General features: G+C 36.4%; 3 protein-coding genes and 1 long non-coding RNA gene across 4 annotated transcripts; all 4 read right to left on the bottom strand.

The window, feature by feature from the left end:
• Positions 1-222: 222 nt before the first annotated feature.
• On the bottom strand, positions 223-6,373 carry LOC110371457 (BUD13 homolog). The gene is made up of 6 exons (XM_021327725.3): positions 6,164-6,373; positions 3,790-3,973; positions 1,780-3,061; positions 1,465-1,558; positions 890-1,074; positions 223-527 (listed from the first exon to the last, which is right to left on the bottom strand). The coding sequence occupies exons 1-6, from the start codon at positions 6,262-6,264 to the stop codon at positions 355-357; spliced, it is 2,019 nt and encodes a 672-aa protein (XP_021183400.3). The 5' UTR covers positions 6,265-6,373; the 3' UTR covers positions 223-354.
• Positions 6,374-6,852: 479 nt separating this feature from the next.
• LOC135119021 (uncharacterized) lies at positions 6,853-7,849 on the bottom strand. Its single transcript, XR_010277921.1, has 3 exons — positions 7,691-7,849; positions 7,524-7,565; positions 6,853-7,016 (listed from the first exon to the last, which is right to left on the bottom strand). It is a non-coding gene; the product is annotated as an uncharacterized LOC135119021 (long non-coding RNA).
• Positions 7,850-8,292: 443 nt separating this feature from the next.
• Positions 8,293-11,775, bottom strand: LOC110371458 (uncharacterized). Its single transcript, XM_064042265.1, has 6 exons — positions 11,691-11,775; positions 11,429-11,446; positions 11,020-11,043; positions 10,147-10,194; positions 8,939-9,363; positions 8,293-8,713 (listed from the first exon to the last, which is right to left on the bottom strand). Exons 1-6 carry the CDS (start codon positions 11,748-11,750, stop codon positions 8,293-8,295), a joined length of 996 nt encoding a protein of 331 aa, XP_063898335.1. The 5' UTR covers positions 11,751-11,775.
• Positions 11,776-14,767: 2,992 nt separating this feature from the next.
• On the bottom strand, positions 14,768-18,857 carry LOC126056911 (probable serine/threonine-protein kinase clkA). Its single transcript, XM_064042473.1, has 4 exons — positions 18,773-18,857; positions 17,889-17,927; positions 15,109-17,130; positions 14,768-14,897 (listed from the first exon to the last, which is right to left on the bottom strand). The coding sequence occupies exons 1-4, from the start codon at positions 18,830-18,832 to the stop codon at positions 14,868-14,870; spliced, it is 2,151 nt and encodes a 716-aa protein (XP_063898543.1). The 5' UTR covers positions 18,833-18,857; the 3' UTR covers positions 14,768-14,867.
• Positions 18,858-20,200: the final 1,343 nt, after the last annotated feature.

Here is a 20,200-nt window from a genome sequence, read left to right as displayed (position 1 = left end):
CTTTCTGGCTTCTGACTACCCGTAACGACCGCTAAAGATTGACACATAACAGCCAGGACTGCTTTCTGTTCTTATTTACTGAACAATAATTATTTTAATCCACTCTATTTTTTAGGCGTCTTGACGGCAGTATAGTATGGTAAACAATATGAAAAAAATAACGGGATGCTTAAAATTGCCTCGGAATTTCCCCAATAAAGTCGACAAATAAAACAAAAAAAATACACATCCACTAACAACTTTATTTCATTAATAAAAAAGTATTTACAACTTTACATAATACATAATTAAGTTACTACACATTTGACGTGCCATGCAAAATGCGTCCTAATATCCGTAGATTTAGAGTATAATTTACAAGTCTTCTGTACTCCATTTGTATGCTTCTTCTTCTTGAGCCTTGCGTTTGCTTTGTTGTTCGAAGTATTTCTTCTCGTAACCGTTAGAGCGGTCCACTCCGTCCCAGCGGTAGCCGGGACGAATGTTGAACCGGTTCGGCGGGAAATTACCTTTGTACATTGGTTTTTCTGTGGACAAAATTAAATTATTATTAGTCTACAAGGGCTTAATGAGGAAACTATGCATAGGCTGAATACAGTAAATAACATTAGTGAAAATAGTTTAAAGAAAACATTGCATCACACTAATGTCTCGAAAGCGAAAGTTTGTGAGCGTGTTTTGTTTGTCAGTTCTTCAGGCGCAAACAGCTTGACTAATTTTGGTATGCAGAAAGTTAGTATTCTGAATTAACACATAGGGTACTTTTGATCTAGGTGCGAGAAGTGTGTAGTTCTTTCGAGACGCGAGTGAAACCGAGAGCGGAAGATAGTATTTATTTAGACTTTTACTAAAAGATATCTGAAATATCAAGTTTTTATTTTTGACTAACCTGGCCCCAACTCTCCCCGTTCCCTTTTCCTGTCCCTCATATACTTGAGCATGGGGTCCCCGTCCCTCTCCACTTGTTTCAGATTATGTTCCAAGTCCTGATCATCCCTGAGTCGGGCGAGAGGTTTAGACGACTCGTGCATAAACTCTTGCACGCGAGCCTCTTGGTCTTCTAGTTGTTTTATACTGAAAATAATGAGTAAATAGTAATTTATACTTTGTTCAGATTAAGAACGCGATTCTGCCATATATTAAAGTTAGACTAGGGTGTTCTAAAAATATCTAGATAGATAGATATATTATTCTTTATAAGGTACACAAATTTTACATTTTTGATCTTAATCTAGTTAAAGTAGGTGACATAATGGGCGGTCTTATCGCTAAGAGAGATCTCTTCAAAACAACCTTAAGATGGATTGAGAGAAGAAGGAATCTAGTGTCAAAGATTACTTATTTTATTTATATCCCATGTTTAAAAATCGTTTGTTACGGACCAAAAATAAGTCAAAAACTCGACATTCCATGATGCACGAAAAATATCATGATTTTTTTTAATGAGTAGACCCATACACTCACCCTTTAGTCCATTTCTTGTATTTCTCATCTAATTCTTTCTGTCGCTCCGCTTTCTCTTTTTGCTTTTGCCTTTCCTCTGATGTCTCTCGTTTGCCTGTAATGTAATAAAAATAATTCAGAAGAGAATAACATTTGAACATGCAAACCAAGTAACTGTAGTGACAATTACTCATTTTTTTATTGTAAATCGACTGATAAAATTTTTTTAATCGGCTTTCAGTAAAAAACAATAGACATAAAACCACTCATTCCTCATGGGAGTTTCGCGAAAAACCCAATGATAAAGATGTTAGAATAAATAATTTTAACACTTACTTTTTCTTGAAACAACTTGAGCATTCCTCCCAGAGACTTCGTCAGTCATTTTACTAAATACTTCTTCCTCCCTTTTCCTAAAGCTTTCATTCTCTTGCCTCAATTGCTTAGCATCTTGCAAACCAGCCATTTTGCCTTCCAAAGTCTTAGCCATTTTCTTATTAGAGGGGGGAGGACTATCATTTCTCCTTTTATCTCTTTCTGCAGCACTCCTGTCTTTCTCTTTTCTAGGAGGAGATTGATCCGAATCACTGTTATATTTTCTCTTATTATTTTCATGAGGTTTTCTATTCTTTCTCGATGGTGATGGAGATTTTTGTCTCTTATTTTTCCTCGGTGGAGACAGATCCGAATCCGAGGAATGTCTCTGTTTTCTATACTTGTCTGACTTAGAACTACTTTGTTTGTCATATCTGTCCTTATGACTTGAACGTTGGGGAGAAACTCGTCCAGATTTTTTTGATGGAGACAAGAATTCTGGTGATCTATTCTTCTTGGAATCTTTACCTCTCCGTGGTGGTGAGGCATCAGAATCATAATCTTTTCTAGATTTCCTTGGCGGTGTATCATGTTTTTTCTTCGACTTCCTAGGTGGAGATTGATCTGAATCGTAGTTCTTTTTGGACTTCCTCTGCGGTGAGGCATCTGAGTCTCTTCTCGCTTTTCTAGCAGTTGACGACTCAGTCCTTTTGGGAGAATGATCGACTTTTGAAGACTGTGATCGGTCTTCTGGGCTGAAATCTCCCCATCGGCTGGGCTTACGAACCCTCTCTTTAGGTTTTTCAGACCTAGAAGGGGATGATTTCGCGTCATTTTTGCGACTTTTTGGTGATCTATCGTCATTTCTTCGCTTAGGAGACTTACTTCTTCTTTTAGGGGATCTGTCTCGACTTTTTCTTTTGGGAGACTTGTCACTCCTTTTGGGAGAGTCACCTCTTCTTTTGGGTGATCTATCATGCCTACCATTCGGAGATCTATTTCTTTTGGGTGATTTGTCATTCCTTTTAGGAGATCTGTCATCATCTCTCCTTTTAGGAGACTTTCCATCTCTTTTCCTAGGGGGACTAAAGTCACTATCGCTATCATGTTTCTTGGAAGGTTTTGAAGCTTTGCTCTTTGAGTCTCGATCCTGTTTCCTTGGCGGTGAGAGATCAGAATCATTTTTCTTCTCATCTTCTGAATCACTGTACATTTTACCAAATATCAGTTCATTTTCTTTCTCTGCCTGTTTTATGTTACTCTTTATCTCCTCAACTTCTAGTTTACTGTTGAAGCCATCGTCCTGTGAATACAATTTTAGTTATTTCTACTGCACAGGACTTAATTCAGTTTCCTGGAAGTGATATGAGAATTTTAATAAAGAGAAATGATGAGAATTAAAAAATATGTGAAGATATAAAAAAAAATTATTTTGGAGGTTTCAAGAAGTTCAGGGGCCCGATTCTCCTAATTTTACTTAAGCGACCTTCGATTGACGTTCGACTCGATTCGACTGAGATCCAATCCCGACTCGATTACTATTGAAGCGTATGTCGCATTCCGCTATTTTTTCTTTGAAATAAACGTTTTTATCCTTTTCTGTCATTCAATAATGAATCATTTTGTCTGCAAATGATTTACGATTGCAAAATGATTGTACAGACTACCGTATAGACCAAAATCATCAAAATAGCAGACCAATCGCACACCAATCAAATGTCAATCGAATACGATTGGTCTTTTATTAGTAGCAGAATGCCCGATATGGTTAAAACTGCTATTACGATCATATTGCGATTCGATTTCTATTCGATTTTGACATTATTAACTTAGGAGAATCGGGGCCCTGTTTTAAACTAGTATAGAAAAACTTACAAAACAAACAAACCTCATTATTAAAAGTTGCAATGTCTACTAAATCCTTAAAAATAGATCAATAGTATCAGTAAAAAATATTTGCTAGGCAGAAAATCACATTTTATGCTTTTCTGAGGCTGAGTTTTATTTAAAACCTAAAAACAAACAACTCACCTGACTAATAACCTTCCATTTGGAGCTGGAGCTGAACTGCTCCGCTTTCTTCACCTCCTCAGGTCTGTCATCAATGATACCGGCTATCTGAGGGGCGTCCTCACCCTGATCAAACACGTCCAGCTCATCTCCATCTAACGTGCGGAGCTTTGATAGGTCTATATCATCGTCTATTATTTGTAATCTGAAATATTGTAAGATTATATATGTTGCCGGCCGAACCCGATTTTAGGACAAACCAGTTTTGCCTAGGCTCAACTAGTTCTTCCTATACGCGTTAGGATTAACTAGTATAGCCTAGTCCAAACTAATTTGTCCTAAGCCCGATAGGACGGACCAGTTTAGGCTAGGCAAAACTAGTTGATCCTAATATCAATACGCACACTCTAGGATAAACTGGTATGGCCTAGTCTAAACAATAAACAAATGTAGCGAGGTCGGAAAGTAACTGAACAAACAGGTTTTGTGAGATGCAGCTGCAACAAGAACTGTTCCACAAACAGATGCCAGTGCAAGAAGGCAATGATACTCTGCAATTCTAAGTGCTACCAAAGCAAACCGTTTAAAAATAAATAACAATTTTAATAATTAACAAAATACTCGTACCTATGATTATTGCTTCTTAAAAAAAACAGTATTATTTGTTATAGTGTGATTGTTTGTATTACCAATTATTATCCATAACCTTTAACGACAACAATTTTAATTTGAGATTTGATTATTGCTTCTATTAAAAAAAAAATACTTACCTATTATTTGTTAGTTAGCTACATATATGTAGTATGATTGTTCGTATTATCAATTTATCCATAACGACGAATCATTATACATAGTTTAATAAAGATGATTATTTTTCTAAACACGTTTATCCTAGAGTGTGCGTACTTATATCAGGATCAACTAGTTTTGCCTAGCCTAAACTGGTCCGTCCTATCGGGCTTAGGACAAATTAGTTTGGACTAGGCTATACTAGTTAATCCTAACGCGTATAGGACGAACTAGTTGAGCCTAGGCAAAACTGGTTTATCCTAAAATCGGGTTCGGCCGGTAACATATATATAGATAGCTACTATATGAGTATTTAAATATTTTGGATATTTTATGAACTTAGGACTCTTAGGACCCTGACCCAATTTATTTATTTATACAACAACACCATCATTACTGGTTTCCCTAATTCAATAGTGTATTATAATACTTTCATTGGCAAACTACATACATTGTGATTTTTATGAATTAATTCAGAGAACAAGTAAAAGTATCCATTTTATCCGCTGCCTTGTTGAGTACACGCAATGTACATGTTAAAGGAAAGTCTAAATACATGAAAGTGGCAAGAAGTAGGCAGAGACGGAAAGAATTGGAAGAGGTCTATTTCTGAAACCGGACAACAAAGGGCAGTGATGTACCTATGTAAATATGAATTAGTGCTGCACCTAATTTCTCTCTGATTGTGTTGGATATCATCCCATTGGACTATGAGAGTGAGGGAATAAAGAGTGTAATTGTGTCTGTGCAAATGCTTGTACACTATAATTATGTCCTGTGCAGCTGGCTGATTTCCTTAGTGAAAATAGCCTTAGTGGCTGACAATCGGTAAGGACACTATTATTGTACAAGCAACCTATCCCAGCTTTGCGTGGATATAAATATTACAACTTAATCATTGTCATGAATTCCACTTTCTATTGGTGAAATGCCTGAATCATTTAGTTAGTTGCTTTTGAGATTACCATGAAAATGCACATAGGATACATTAAAAAAAGGATTTCATTATTTTGAAATGCAGTTTTTTTTTCTTCTTTTTCTTATCAGTTTATTGTTTTCTTGGAATGTGTGTAACTATCTGATCAAAATAGCATCCGGTACCCTGATAATATTACCACTATATGATTTGGAAACAGAATGGTGAATTAAGTTTTTACTATGATGTCCTAGCATTGGACCTCTGAATAAACATGATAAACTAAAATTAGAAACTACAATTTACTTCAAAACTTTCTCCACATTTAACATTATGTTATAACCTGACCATTATATATGAGGAATTAAGAATATAATTGGAAATCATTAAAATGAATACTGTGTTGTACTTCATAAGTATGAAGCTGTATTATCATAGCTGTATATTCATATGTATTTGTGGTTTTGGGGCGTTTTAATACTTTCAAATTGTATATTATTATTTATCATATAAATGGAGGGAAACACAGTTATAACTATATACTGAAAAATTGTCAATAAATAAATAATCATTTTAAGATGTTATGCTCAAAATTGCTACTGTTCCTACTTCTTACGGGAAATTATTATTTAAAAAACGTATTGTTTAACATATAGTCCAAATTCATCAAGTAAAATAAGTCGGACATACCCAGTGCCTTTAATAGCCTTTTTCTTCTTCTTTTTCTTGTCTCCCGATGGACCGCCAAGATATTTTTGCAAATACGCTTTCTGATTTATACTGGTAGACATTTTATTCAGTAAGTTTCAGTGATTTTATATTATTTTGATACCATTGAAATATTCTAAGTAATATCAAACACACCTTATGACATTACTTGTAGATTTTATCCTGCTTGGTTGGGCTTGTTAGGTTCTTAAGCATTAGTAAGTATTGGTTATCTCTTTCTACTATGATGAAAGTGAAAGAGATAACATATGCCATGCTTAAAGTTCTATATTTTTCGTTACCCTTTGACATTTATGGATGATAGTGATGCCACATGTTGTATTTTTGGTAAATTACGGTTTTTTTGGTAGGTACGTACTTGTTTAGGAGATTTATGGCCAGTTTCACCGGTTACTGATAAAGTTTTTCAGTTTGCTGCATGTTTTCAGATTGACTCAAATACCCTGCTCACAAATATTTACTTGCCCTCGGGGTATTAATTTGTTGTAGGTGTGCTACACAAAGAGTTTTATACAATGAATAGTGTTTTAAACTCTTCATCATTGTTCTTATTATCCTAATCGGTCCCAAAAAATATACTTGTGATCATGATCACATATCGAGACTATAACAGTTGGGTGGCGTAATTTTAAGGATTGCAATGAAATACATTATTGTGCTGCAGCTATGCTCTTTAATAATACATTGATTAATTACTTATTTAACATATAATCGAGTTTCCATAATCATTGCCGGTGTCTTGTTATATTTGTTGAGATGTGTGATCGTTTCATTTCTTCAGATCATAGTAATTGTCGCGGTATCGTGCTTGCCTCTGAAAAAAATCATTGTTTAAGGATTAACGCCTAGTTAACTTAGTAAAAAAAAAACTAGGTCCTTTTCTCCTAAAAAGGATTATAACTTTTAACCGAAGAACATACCTAGGTGCACTAAAAAGAAGCAAATATCATTTTATAGTTGCATGATAACTGTTTTTGTGTAAATGTGCCATAGTATGTCTGGTTAGCGTTTCAGGTCTTTTTATTGGATAGTCCTTAGAATTTCCTTTATACCAAACTAAAAAATAATAATTTAATAATAATAAAAGTTTATTGATCCACAGTTACATTAATAAATCACTTTTTAAGGTAAATTAATACAAGTGTTCCATGTAACTTCTCTATGGGAGGCATTTTTATAGATTCTGTGGTCCCCAATCTAGGCGCTGCCTGTATCTTGGGGACCTGGAACCATAGACAAAGGAAAACTTGATCTGTATTACCATGAACTACTCAGAAATGTGTAGAAATAGTTAGTAAGTATTTATATTATTTGAACTTACATAATCATTATTAGACGACGAGCCCCTAAGACGCCTGTCATTCTGCAAAAGAAAAAAAAGTTTGTATTATATTAAATACCGTTAAAAAGTCAATGGGCAAAGGTTTTATACAAACGTTACGGCTGTCAAAGTATTCAGGGTAAAAATAATAATGAATTGAAACTTACATATCGCCTGTCGTTATCCCTTCTGTCGTCATATCTTCTGTCTCTTCTGTCGTCATCCCTCCGGTCACTGAGTCTTCTGTCATTGCGACTTCTGTTACCATCCCTCCTGTCGTCATATCTTCTGTCATTATCCCTTCTGTCATTATCCCTTCTGTCATTATTTCTGTCTGCTGTCTCCTTCCTTCATTATCGACCTTTGTCGATCTGTTGTCATTCCTCGTTGTTCTTCGCCATTTCTGTTGTTGTTCGATATTCTTTGTTGCCTTGTTATTTCCGATTCCTCATTATCCTTTGATATTATTCTTATTTTTATTTCTGATTGTTCTCTGTCATTCTTCTGTCATTATCCTCCATTGTCCTCATATCTTCCGATTTCTGTATCTTCCGAGTCTCTCCTCGTTATCTTCCGTTATCTCTCTTCTGTCATTATTCTTGATTATCCCGATATCTTCTGTCATTATCTATTCTCTTGTTATTTCCTTTGTTATTTTTTATTCGATCCATTATCTCTTCTCTTGTTATCCTTCCTGTCATTCCGTTATCCCTGTCCATTCATTATTTTATGTTATCTTCTCGACATTCTCTATTGTCATCCCTCCTGATTATCTTTTTATGTAGTCATTCCTTCTGTCATTATCATTAATGCCGTCATATCTTCTGTCATTATCACTACTGCCGTCATCCCTTCGGTTATTATTGTATCTGTCGTCAGATCTCCTATTGTCATCTAGTCTGTCATCATCATTTCTATCATCATCGTTTCTATTATCATCGTTTCTATCATCGTCATTTCTATCATCATCATTTCTGTTACCATCATTCCTGTCATCATCATTTCTATCATCATCATTCCTATCATCATTGTTGTCTCGCCTGTAGTTGTTATTATATAGGTCATCAGCTAGATTGTCATCATCTAGGCTGTTAAGACCAGCTTGTTCTAGCAAATTGTATGGGCTGTAACTTCGTCTAGAATTTAATCCATATCGGTTTCCATAATATCCCGCCAATCGGTCGTACGCTCTGTAAGAAAACACTTCATTATAGTCTGGTCTAATAAATTCCTTATTATAATAATCTTTTTCATACTTAGTTTTATCATTTCTGTTTTTTTTTTTTTTATCACCTTACTACCATAACGGTGATAATTATATGGCTTGCCGTATTTTAAATTAATTATTATAGCCTGCCATATAAAGGTCATTTCGATTATAGTCTAACCTATTTGTATTTGGGTTATTGTTGTACCTATTGCTGTTTTCGCGTTTATTCCTCGCGCTCCTATAATATCTGCTTCGTGCGTAAGCTTCGTATCTGCTTAATGCACCGTTGTCATTGTCCCGTCGGTCATAGGCATCGTTGTCACGTCTATCGCCTTCTTGGTATGATGATCCACATTTTCGGCATCTAAGGTTGGTTGGTGAGCCGTATCTATCATCATCATTCCTGTCATTATCGTACCTGTCATTCCTGTCGTTATTATTTCTATCATTCAGGAGGCCACCGTATCTATTATAGTTAATTCTGCTTCTAGCGTAGTAATTTCTGTTGTTATCGTATCTGTTGGCGTATCGATTCGACGGGTTGTTGTAAGCATTGTATGACCCCAAGTCAAGTCGGTCGGCACCGTCTCTCCGATCGGCGACTGGTCTGTTGTCGTTCCCGTATCGCCTCTGTGGAAATTTAAAAAAAGAGTGAAAAATTGTATTACATTAAGGATAGTGTGTTTCATGTTTGTTTTCGCGTTATTTCACGCACTCCTCAAAGAAAGTCAGCAAACGCAGCCATCGGCTTCGGACGATTGACGTGACCGTGACGCAGGATTGTGTGAAAGAATTAACGCGACTCATTGTACATGAAGGGTTCCAGATAAAACAGTTGGTATTATTCGGTAAGAGTCTGACACTCTTTAAATAGAAAAGGTGTGTTTTAATGTGACTTATATTTTGAAGGTCTTAAATATTAATGTCAGTTCTCCCATCCCCTCCCTCATCCCCAATAAAGTCTTTTAATACATATAGCTATAGTCTCGGTAACACAGAATGTAAAAGGGTGAATTATTTATCGATTTAACGGTGTAGTGACAAAGGAGGAGGACTCAGATTACCTCTTTTCCTGTTCGGCACATGCTTGGTTCTTTGCCAGGCACATCTCGCGCGGGTACCTTTTAGTAAAACCGGGTGTCATACAATTTTTCTCTGACTTGTCAGAGAAAATGTAAAGAAAATGTGTAGTGATTTTGAGGGGTTTCAGTAAACATTTAAGCATTGTTATTTATAAGTACCCTGTTTTAGTTGGTCTAACAGTGTAGGTATCAAAATTCAGAAACAAGAGAATTTTGATAAACTTGTGTGGCTAGAAGTAAGTAGCTATGAGAGCACCTGTAACAACTTATGTAAAAATTTGCCGATGCTGTTCTACAATTAATGTAAAAATTATAAAGAGAATGTAAATACCAAGTCATCGTTGTCGTCATCATCGTCATCATCATCCCGATCTCGTGACTGTAAAAGAGTATTTTCATCATCAATTTTCAGTTCACCTATTCGTAAAACTATTTTATTTTTCTTAGGGGGAAAATCCTTATGGACTATCCTCTACCTGGGATCTGTGGTCATCCCGGCCTCTTAACGGCTTAAAACCCACCTGGTGTTGCCTCCAGGTACCTAAGGTTGAGGACACAGGTATCGCTGAGGCATTCTCCCCGTACCCACGACTCGTATTGGCCTGCCAAATGCTCGAAGGCAGATTCCGTCACCCTCTGTGGCCGTCACCCAGCGGCCACAGTAACTTAACCAGAGAGACACGCGCAGTACTACGCCGCTATTTCGAGGCCTATTTCTGGTCGGACGACTGACTCCTCTAGTCTGTCACCCGCATGCGGCGCCCTATGGTGAGCGAAGAAAAACCACCACATCTTCGTAACGGGGAAAGGAGACAGCTTCTCACTACCCCCTTTGCGAACTTAACGTTCTTGCAAAAAGAGCCGTGGATATTACGAACCTATTTGCTGCTGACCATGCAAGGCCCATCGGCCCGCATTTCTTTTTCTAAGTTTTGGATATTTGAATTTATAATATGTATTAATCAATCGATATTCCTTTATATGAGCTAGTGTTTGTTTAGGCTATAAGAGTGAAGGAATAGTGAGTGTACTTGTGTCTGCGCAAATGCTTGTGCACGATAATATGTCCTGCGCAGTTGGCTAATCTCCTTTTATGAGAACAGCCGCCGTAGCTGACAATCGGCTGGGAGGACATCATTTGTTTGGATAATGCCTAGTTTGTAAAGAGATAAGCTAAAATAAAAGTAAAATTATTGAAACTTACAAGGTCTAATCGATCTGCCGCTGGCTTATGTAAGAAAAAGAAAAGTAATATTAAAAACCTATGGCTCACAAATAAATGTTTTGATTGATTGATTGATTGAAAAACAAGTGAAAATATATATAACTGTAGAAATAAATCTAAAATACTCAGGGCCCATTTTCCATCATACATTAATAGTCACTTCTATATAGGAAAGTATGGCGATTCTGTATTATTTTCTATATAAACGCTGTCGAAAGTGTGAAACATATTTTTCAGATTAATGTAATGGTGATTGCAAAATTGGCCCTCAGTTAAACTTCACTTTGGTTTTTCCAAGAGTGACACAGTTTTCCTCTAAAAAATTAAGTATTTGATAGACCCAGGGGTTAAAATTAGTATTCAAATATTAATTAGTTTAGGTACGTACCTTGTAATCCGCACTTTGCTGAAACAAGATAGCAAGAACAAATTATTATACATATTTAATTTAAGCAGTACCCCACGTGAAAGTACCCCGTATTATTTTTAACTTTTTAAATATAAACTTTGCGATGGAAACCAGCTTTGAAATAAAAAAAGCCGATCAAATCGGTTCATCCATGAGAGCTACGAAATCACAGACACAGAACAGTCAAACTATATACTATTTTAGTTAAAATTGCGCGAAATATAGGAAGTTTTAAACTTACCGAGGCAGGGGCAGCGATCGCGACCGTTAGGCAGAGAGCAAAGAGTACTATCCACCTCATCTTTGGCAGACCACAGAGAACGCTGTACAACCAACCTCCTTCCTTCCTATTTATAAAAAACCGGAAAGTACCGTAAATAATCGGTTTTAATTATAACATATTTCTCATTAAAAAAGTGTGAAATCTTAACGAGATTGTGAACTGTTCAGATACTTTGTCATTAATAATTCAATTATACCGTTAGGATTTTAATTATAATATTTTTACTTTTACCAATGCCTAATTCGATTAATGAATTATAAAGTACATACTTGATAGTAAAATTGTCAGCAATTTCATGCGTGACCCGAGCGCACGTGTTTAAGCTTGTGCTTACCACCTATTTCCATGAATTTCATCTGAATCGGTTCAGTCATTTTAGCGTGAATGCCTAGGTAAAAGATAGACACACAAAGAAACTCGCTTTTTCATCTTTTTTATTAGAAACTAAGAATGTATCTACCTAAACAATGATTTGATATTTCGTTAGAGCGAGTAAGCCAGAAGAATCATTCGTGTTCGTCACATTGCTACACACAGATGGAATATCGCCTTTATGTTTTCAATTTTCATTATTGGTAGCCTTAGAGATAGTAGGAACAAGAATATTAAAAGCAGCCACCCATCTACTTCTAGGCCGCACCAAGTGTCGCTTAACCAGACAACACGAAAACTATCTCAAGAAGCAATTCTGTTGAAAGCTCGACTGAAGTTAGTTGAAATGAGAAAATGTTGTAAAAGATTAACTAAACGAACGAATACTGTTAAGTTTTATAAATGAACCGTTATTTGTTTCAGTTACAGAGAAAAATAGACTGCAAGTTCTAGAGTGCACTACTCAAAAGGTAAGGACTGAAACCTACTACTTAAGCTTAGTTTTTGTCTTAGGAATTTTAATTTAAGAGTATTATTGAGAGGTAGTTTACTTTATTCCTATCAACTTAAAAAAATAAAGACATTGTATATATACGACATTAGTAAATAATACGATATCAAAGTATGATTTTAAATAATATGTTTAGTCAAAGAAACAAAAATGGCCCTAAAATAGAACCTAGTGGCACGCCCAAACGATCGGGCAGATTTGAAATTTTGACACCATTGACGTCTATACAGAGTTCCAAATAGTTCCCGCGGCCCTGGAACTTAAAGGGCTTAAGAAGGAACATGGTGGGTTTTAGTCAGTCTGACACTCCCTTACGCTGCATCCACAGCGTGATGCATCCTCTGCATACATATAGATTTTAGCTATGTTATTTTTTTTACTGTTAATCTATATTTAGCAGATTGTTTAATTATTAGGTATAGATTTCGGGCATGGTGGATATTTGGACATACATATATTTTTGTTAAATCTCCTTTTATTTTATTTACCGTTAGATTATAATATCTTATCCTCATATCGAATTAAGAATATAATTGGAAAAGTTTTAAATTAATACTGTGTTCAATTTTATACTATGAAGCTTGTATTAATTTTAAATGCTTATTAGCATTATGGATAATTAAGTATTAAATACTTTATAATAAAATTAATGGAGGGAAATGTTTTTTTGATGAATGTAAAGAATGATTACATTAGAGGAAGTCTGACTGTAGCACCAGTTACGGAAAAGAGGAGAGGTAAGAGGTTTTTGGTATGGCCACGCAACGAGGAGTGATGATACATGCAACAAAGTGCATGCTATATGAATGTAGGTGGATGGAGAGTGAGAGGAAGACCTAAGAAAAGGTGGATGGATTGCCTGAAAGAAGAGTATCTACCAGTATGACGAGTGACAGCGAGGAATGGAAGCGTAAGACATTGCGCCGTCCCTGAATAAAATTGGGAACAGGGCAGGAGGAAGAAGAAGAAGCAATGGACGGAAAAGTAGACATTTTTGCTGTTACTTTTGTCTGATGCCAATTTTATTATTAAAACAAATTGTTGTTTTCGTTTCGAGTTTAGTCCAAATCAAGAAATTCTGAGTTGGTTGATAAAATTCATTTAGTTCCTAAAATATGTGTGGTCTGACCGTTTTTTGGTGTAGTTGACAGTCTTTTCGGTCAGTACGAAGAATGCTGGAAAACTACGGTTGTTTGAATCCTGGAAGTCTGAAGAACTCATGGGATGCCTTAAGTTTATTCTGTGATCTTTCCAAGGCATTTGATTGCGTGGATCACAATACACTTATTTGCAAACTAAACCATTACGGAATTCATGATAAGGCTCTCAAACTTGTCTTATTCTATTTGTCAGACAGACAGACATAAACCAACATAAACGGATCAACATCTTCAGGTTCATTAGTTGAACTGGGCGTGCCTCAGGGTACAATACTGGGTCCCTTTTTGTTTCTTGCACATTTAAGTGATCACCCGTAGATGATGTTTGACATGGCAGATGTAGGTAATTCTATTTGGAGATGACATGATGATGGTTTGTTTAATTTATTAACTTTGTAAAATCAGTTTACAATTACATCATATTTTTGTCATAACTTCCTCGTTTAACTTGCATTGTATATTTTTTTAGGAGTTAACCTATATATTTTTTTTTCATTTATTTGAAAAGAGTAGATTTCTATGGAGTTTCTTGTAAGTTCTTCTCTATAAATCGTTTCTTAAGCACCTGTAATAGGTCTATAATAAATGAAAACCTTTAACTTTTATTTGTTTTGGATATTTTTATTATTAGAAAGCTGGTTGTATTTTTTGTGAGTTTGAAGGGAAGCTGAAAGCTTGTCATTATCTACAATATTTATATTACAGCCAGGTAGGACATGATTTCAACTAACTTCAAATGCCTACTCAATAATTCAAATGCCTATCAAAACTCGGGCCATTACCTAGTTTGTATTGGGTGCGTATAGCTATCATAAGTTTTATAGTGCTTTCAATGGTGTTCCGTAATAACGGCCAATGTCATTTTATCCGAATCTTCAATCAGGACTTACTCACATAGAGCGAGGGAGTCTGCATTGTATTATATGGCAGTTGGGTAATGTATTTTTGAAACTTAATAAAATAGGAAAGCAATGAAACGCAATATTATGCTGCAGCTATGCCCTTTAATAACACATTAATTTAATAACACATTAATTTATCATCTAGTTTCCACAATCGTTGCCAAAGTCAGTTTACATGTATTTATTCTGATCATAGTGTCCGGGCAGAGCGTAGTGGTTTCTGGAAAATAAAATCATTGTTAAAGCTCGTACCAGTTATTTGGATCGAAGAGACAGGCTAAGAATGTGAAAACTTCAGAGTAATTTGGTTTGAAATGGTCTGAACTCGTCGAAAGTGTTCGATCCGCCTCACTGTTTAAACAATCAAAAGGCACAAATGTTACAGATGCAATTGCTGCCAACCTATTTATTTGTGGCAGAAAGAAACTTACATATTTCCCGCTTTTATTCTTTCTGTCGTCATCTCTCCTGTCGTCATCCCTTCTGTCGTCATCCCTTTTGTCATCAAACGTCTTGTCGTCGTATCCTTTGTCGTCATCTCTTCTGTCGTCATCCCTTCTGACATCACCTCTTCGGTCATTATCTCTTCGGTCATCATATCTTCTGTCATTATCCCCCCTGTCATCATCCCTCCTGTCGTCATCCCTTCTATCGTCATCCCTCCTGTCGTCATCGCTTCTGACATCACCTCTTCGGTCATTATCTCGTCGGTCGTCATATCTTCTGTCATTATCGCCCCTGTCATCGTCCCTCCTGTTGTCATCCCTTCTGTCGTCATCCCTTCTATCATTATCCCTGCTGTCATCATATCGGTAGTAGTTATGTGGCTTGTCATATTTGTCATTATTTAAATTACGATCGTTCACTGCTCTGTCGTTATTTTGGCTATTGTAGTATCTGTTATTATATTCGCGTTGAGTCCTCTTGTCATTGTAATATCTGCTTCGTGTGTAAGCTTTATACCTATTTTGTCGATCGTATTCGCGATCGTAATCGTATCTGCTTAATGCGCTGTTGTCATTGTCTTGGTTGTCGAGGGCATCATTATCGAGTCTATCGTCTTCTTTGTATCCACACTTTCGGCATGCACGGTCGTTTGATGACCCATCACTTCTGCTTCTACCGTATCTATTGTTATCTCTGATAGAACCCAAAGCATCGGGTAATCTGTCAAAATCCAGTCTATTGTTGACATAATTGTTATTTTCATATTCAGTGTTGTAATATCTGCCAGGACCATACGGGTAATATCTGTCATCGTCTCTATTATTGATATAATCGTTATTTTGATATTTAGTGCTGTCGTATCTGCCAGGACCATATGGGTAATATCTGTCATCGCCTCTATTGTTGACATAATTGTTATTTTCATATTCAGTGTTGTAATATCTGCCAGGACCATACGGGTAATATCTGTCAGCGTCTCTATTATTGATATAATTGTTATTTTGATATTTAGTGCTGTCGTATCTGCCAGGACCATACGGGTAATATCTGTCATCGTGTCTATTGTTGATATAATTGTTATTTTGATACTTAGTGCTGTCGTATCTGCCAGGACGATACGGGTAATATCTGTCATCAAGTCTATTGTTGATATAATCGTTATTTTGATATTTAGTGGTGTCATATCTGACAAGACCGTATCTATTGTTGTCATAATTGTTACCGTGTACTCGGTTGTTTCTATAATTGTTACTTTCGATTCTATTGTTGTCATAATTGTTACTTTGTACCCGATTGTTTCTATAATTGTTACTTTCGATTCTATTGTTGTCATAATTGTTACTTTGTACCCGATTGTTTCTATAATTATTACTTTCGATTCTATTGTTGTCATAATCGTTATTTGCTATCCGATTGTTTCTATAATTATTACTTTCGATTCTATTGTTGTCATAATCGTTATTTGCTATCCGATTGTTTCTATAATTATTACTTTCGATTCTATTGTTGTCATAATCGTTATTTGCTATCCGATTGTTTCTATAATTATTACTTTCGATTCTATTGTTGTCATAATCGTTACTTTGTAATCGGTTGTTTCTATAATTATTATTTTCAAGTCTATTATTGATATAATCGTTACTTTGTAATCGGTTGTTTCTATAATTATTATTTTCAAGTCTATTATTGATATAATCGTTATTTTGTAATCGGTTGTTTCTATAATTATTATTGTCAAGTCTATTATTGATATAATCGTTATTTTGTAATCGGTTGTTTCTATAATCATTATTTTCAAGTCTATTATTGTAATAATCGTTATCTTCTAATCGATTGTTTCTGTAATCATTATTTTCAAGTCTGTTGTTGTCGTAATTATTATTTTCTAATCGATTGTTTCTGTAATTGTCATTGTCATATCGGTTGTCGTAATCCCTGGCGCGAAGGTAGCGTTGGTCAGAACTGTCGCTCCGATAGCGATAAAGTTTCTTAGCTAGGTCTCGTCTCTGTGGACAATTGTATTATATTAACGATAGTGGTGTTTTAGGATGGGTTTTATTTTGAAGTTAAATGTATAGGTATTAATATCCTAAATATTCATGTCAGTGAATTACAATTCTGTCAATCACCACTGTTTACTTCTCTTCTTTTCTTTACGATAGTTCTTGCTGCTTACACATCGCCTTTTAACTCCAACACTCATTCGCATTTCTTTCATTCATATCTCTTACATCAATCATTTTATCTACCACTACTATGCTAAATTCCTCAGCTAAATCAGCCTCCCCTAATAAATATCTAATAAAATTTGATACTTAGAGCCTCTCTTTACCCATCTTTGACTCAATGTTTAAAGCCACATGCGTAATTAAGGGTCTGGGCTGCGAGACTATAGCTTCGACCGATATCACCTTTCAATTTTAGATGTCTTTGAAACTACTGCGTCTAAGCAAAAGTAGTCAATTTGAGTGGCATGGTGACAGCTTTTGTAGGTAATCATTACGTTTCCTGTTTTCTGGCACCATTTTTAGGTATTTTGAGGGCAGTAGCAGACTTCAGTAGGAGACTGAAGTCTTTATGAAACTGGTTAGCTGTGAGTTTGGGAAGTTAGATTTTTTTGTGAATATCGACTGCATCACCTTTAACCTTTGAAAGGATAGCAACTTAGGCTTGAGAGATGAGTGTGCCTACTTAGGAGATTTTTATTTTATTTTAGAGCGATCATAGCTTATTGTTCTAGATTTATTACAAGTTTGATAATTACCAAATTACCGATGTCTGCATCATCAGCCCGATCTCGGTCCTGGGAAAGAGGGTTTTCATCATTAGTCCTCAGTTTATCTATTTGTTAATGTCATCATTACTTCTAAGGAGCAGGTTAGGTATCTTATATCTATATTCTTGGAATTTTATGTTGAAACTTTGTGCATTTTAATATTATTTCCATCCATCTCCATCTCCCGAACCTTTTTCCCAACTGTGTTGGTTGGCTTCCCATGTAAACGGATGCAGCTGAAAACCAGTGTTTTACAAGGAGCGACTGCCTATCTGACCTCTTCAACCCAGTTACCCGGGCAACCCAATACCCCTTGGTAAGACTGGTGTCAGACTTACTGGCTTTTACTGGGTGGCAATTTCGTATAATTAACTTTATATAATCATCAATATCAAGTTTGTAGTACACAAAGTACTACTAATGGCTCGCTATATGCCTACATCCAGGCCCTCCCACTAGATCTCCATCGCTGTCGATGCGGCGAATCTGTGGACTGCCTTGTGCACCATGGTCTTTCATGCAGCAAGAGTGCAGGTCACATGGCACGGCACGCCAGTATTAATGACATTATCGACGTGCTCTTGTCATCGCCGTGGTGCCAGCCGTTTTAGAACCCAAAGCCTTAGCACGTGACGATTGCAAGAGACCAGACGAGATATCTATATTGGTTGGAAAATGGGAAGCTCTTTGGTATGTGACGCAACCTGCGTCGACACCCTTGCACCTTCCCACCTTGCGTGGTGATTGCCCCTCAATCCTTTTCTGTGTGAGAGAAGGCCTGTGCCCAGCAGTGAGATGATGAATAAGGCTGATGATGATATGATTACAATTAAAGTTTTAATGTGTGCAATGATTTAAAATAACGAACTTACCGAGCTAGGGGCGGCTGCCACAACCGCCAGGCAGAGAGCAAAGAGGACTAGCCACCTCATCGTTGGTAGACCACAGAGAACAATGTACATACAACCTCTTTCCTCCCTTTATATAAAACACCGGTAAGTACCGTTAATAATCGCTTTTAATTATTAATCTAGTGTGAAATCTTAGACGAGATTATACATATTTCATTAATAGAGTTTCCATAACAACATTGCTAATTGACTTGCTGTCGATAGTTGAAAAAAAGTACCTACCTACTTGATACTTTAATAATTTTGTAATTTTTTATAAAGGAGATACGTGGCTATATGTAGTAATAACTCCAGAGTGCCTATCACTTTTTAAACGGTTCTATTTAGCTCGACCCGTACGGTATTTATTTCTTTGTTTGTTTGTTTGGGTCAAAATTAGAAATTAAAATTTAAGTACCCTTCTGTTGTTAGATTGATCTGAAATTTGGCACACACCTTTAATTCTGATGACAATACAATATCAATAACATTGTTATATCAATAACATTGTTAATCCAAGATGGCCGCCGGTACAAAATGGCGGATTACATATTTTTCCACAACCTCCTCAATATGGGTATCGAATGAAAGGGCTACACAAGTAGAATACTGTCAGCTATCCCAGTGGTCTTTTCTAGTTTTCAGTGCACATAAGATAAAACCGTTTAACTTAAAAGTTTTTTTTCATACCAAATGTCATCGCTATTTTAGTAACAAACAAGTAAGCTCGAGTTCACTTAACTCTTACGTAATACATATACCCAACATTGTTAGTTCTTATAGAGGGGTACCAATATCTATATCGGGATTTCATTAAAATTGTTCTCCCACATTTGTTCGCGAACAAATAATGTGTTGAATGTTGTGTCATGTTTCTTTCGCGCACAAAGTTTGTAGAGACAATAATGGCGTCCACGGCCGATTTCGGCCACGGCGGCTGTTCTCATTTAAGGAGATCAGCCAGCTGCGCAGGACATATTATAGTGCACGAGCATTTGCGCAGACACAGGTGCACTCCCTATCCCTTCACTCTCATAGCCCGATGGGACGGCAAACCGACACGACCGGAAAGAGATCAGGCGCAGAACCGACATTTACGTGCTCTTCGATGCACGGGTGAATCAATCACCAACTTCCAGACTACGGGCTGCTTTGTGGAAGTTTAAGAATCGAACCCGAGACCTCGAGCACAGCAGCGCACAGCGACCACTAGACCAACGAGGCAGTCTACAGACAGTTGTACAAATAAAACCGTATGGAACCCTTCACGCGGGAGTCATCATCATCATCATCTCAGCCATAGGACGTCCACTGCAGAACATAGGATGCATGCCTCCCCCCTTAGATCTCCACAGATACCTGTTGGAGGCCACCTGTATCCAGCGTCTTCCGGCGACCTTTATGGTCGTC

The sequence above is a fragment of the Helicoverpa armigera genome, chromosome 28 (genome assembly GCF_030705265.1).
Source record: "Helicoverpa armigera isolate CAAS_96S chromosome 28, ASM3070526v1, whole genome shotgun sequence".
In the NCBI taxonomy this organism is placed as follows: Eukaryota; Metazoa; Arthropoda; class Insecta; order Lepidoptera; family Noctuidae; genus Helicoverpa; species Helicoverpa armigera.
This window is presented reverse-complemented; position numbering and strand designations above follow the sequence as displayed.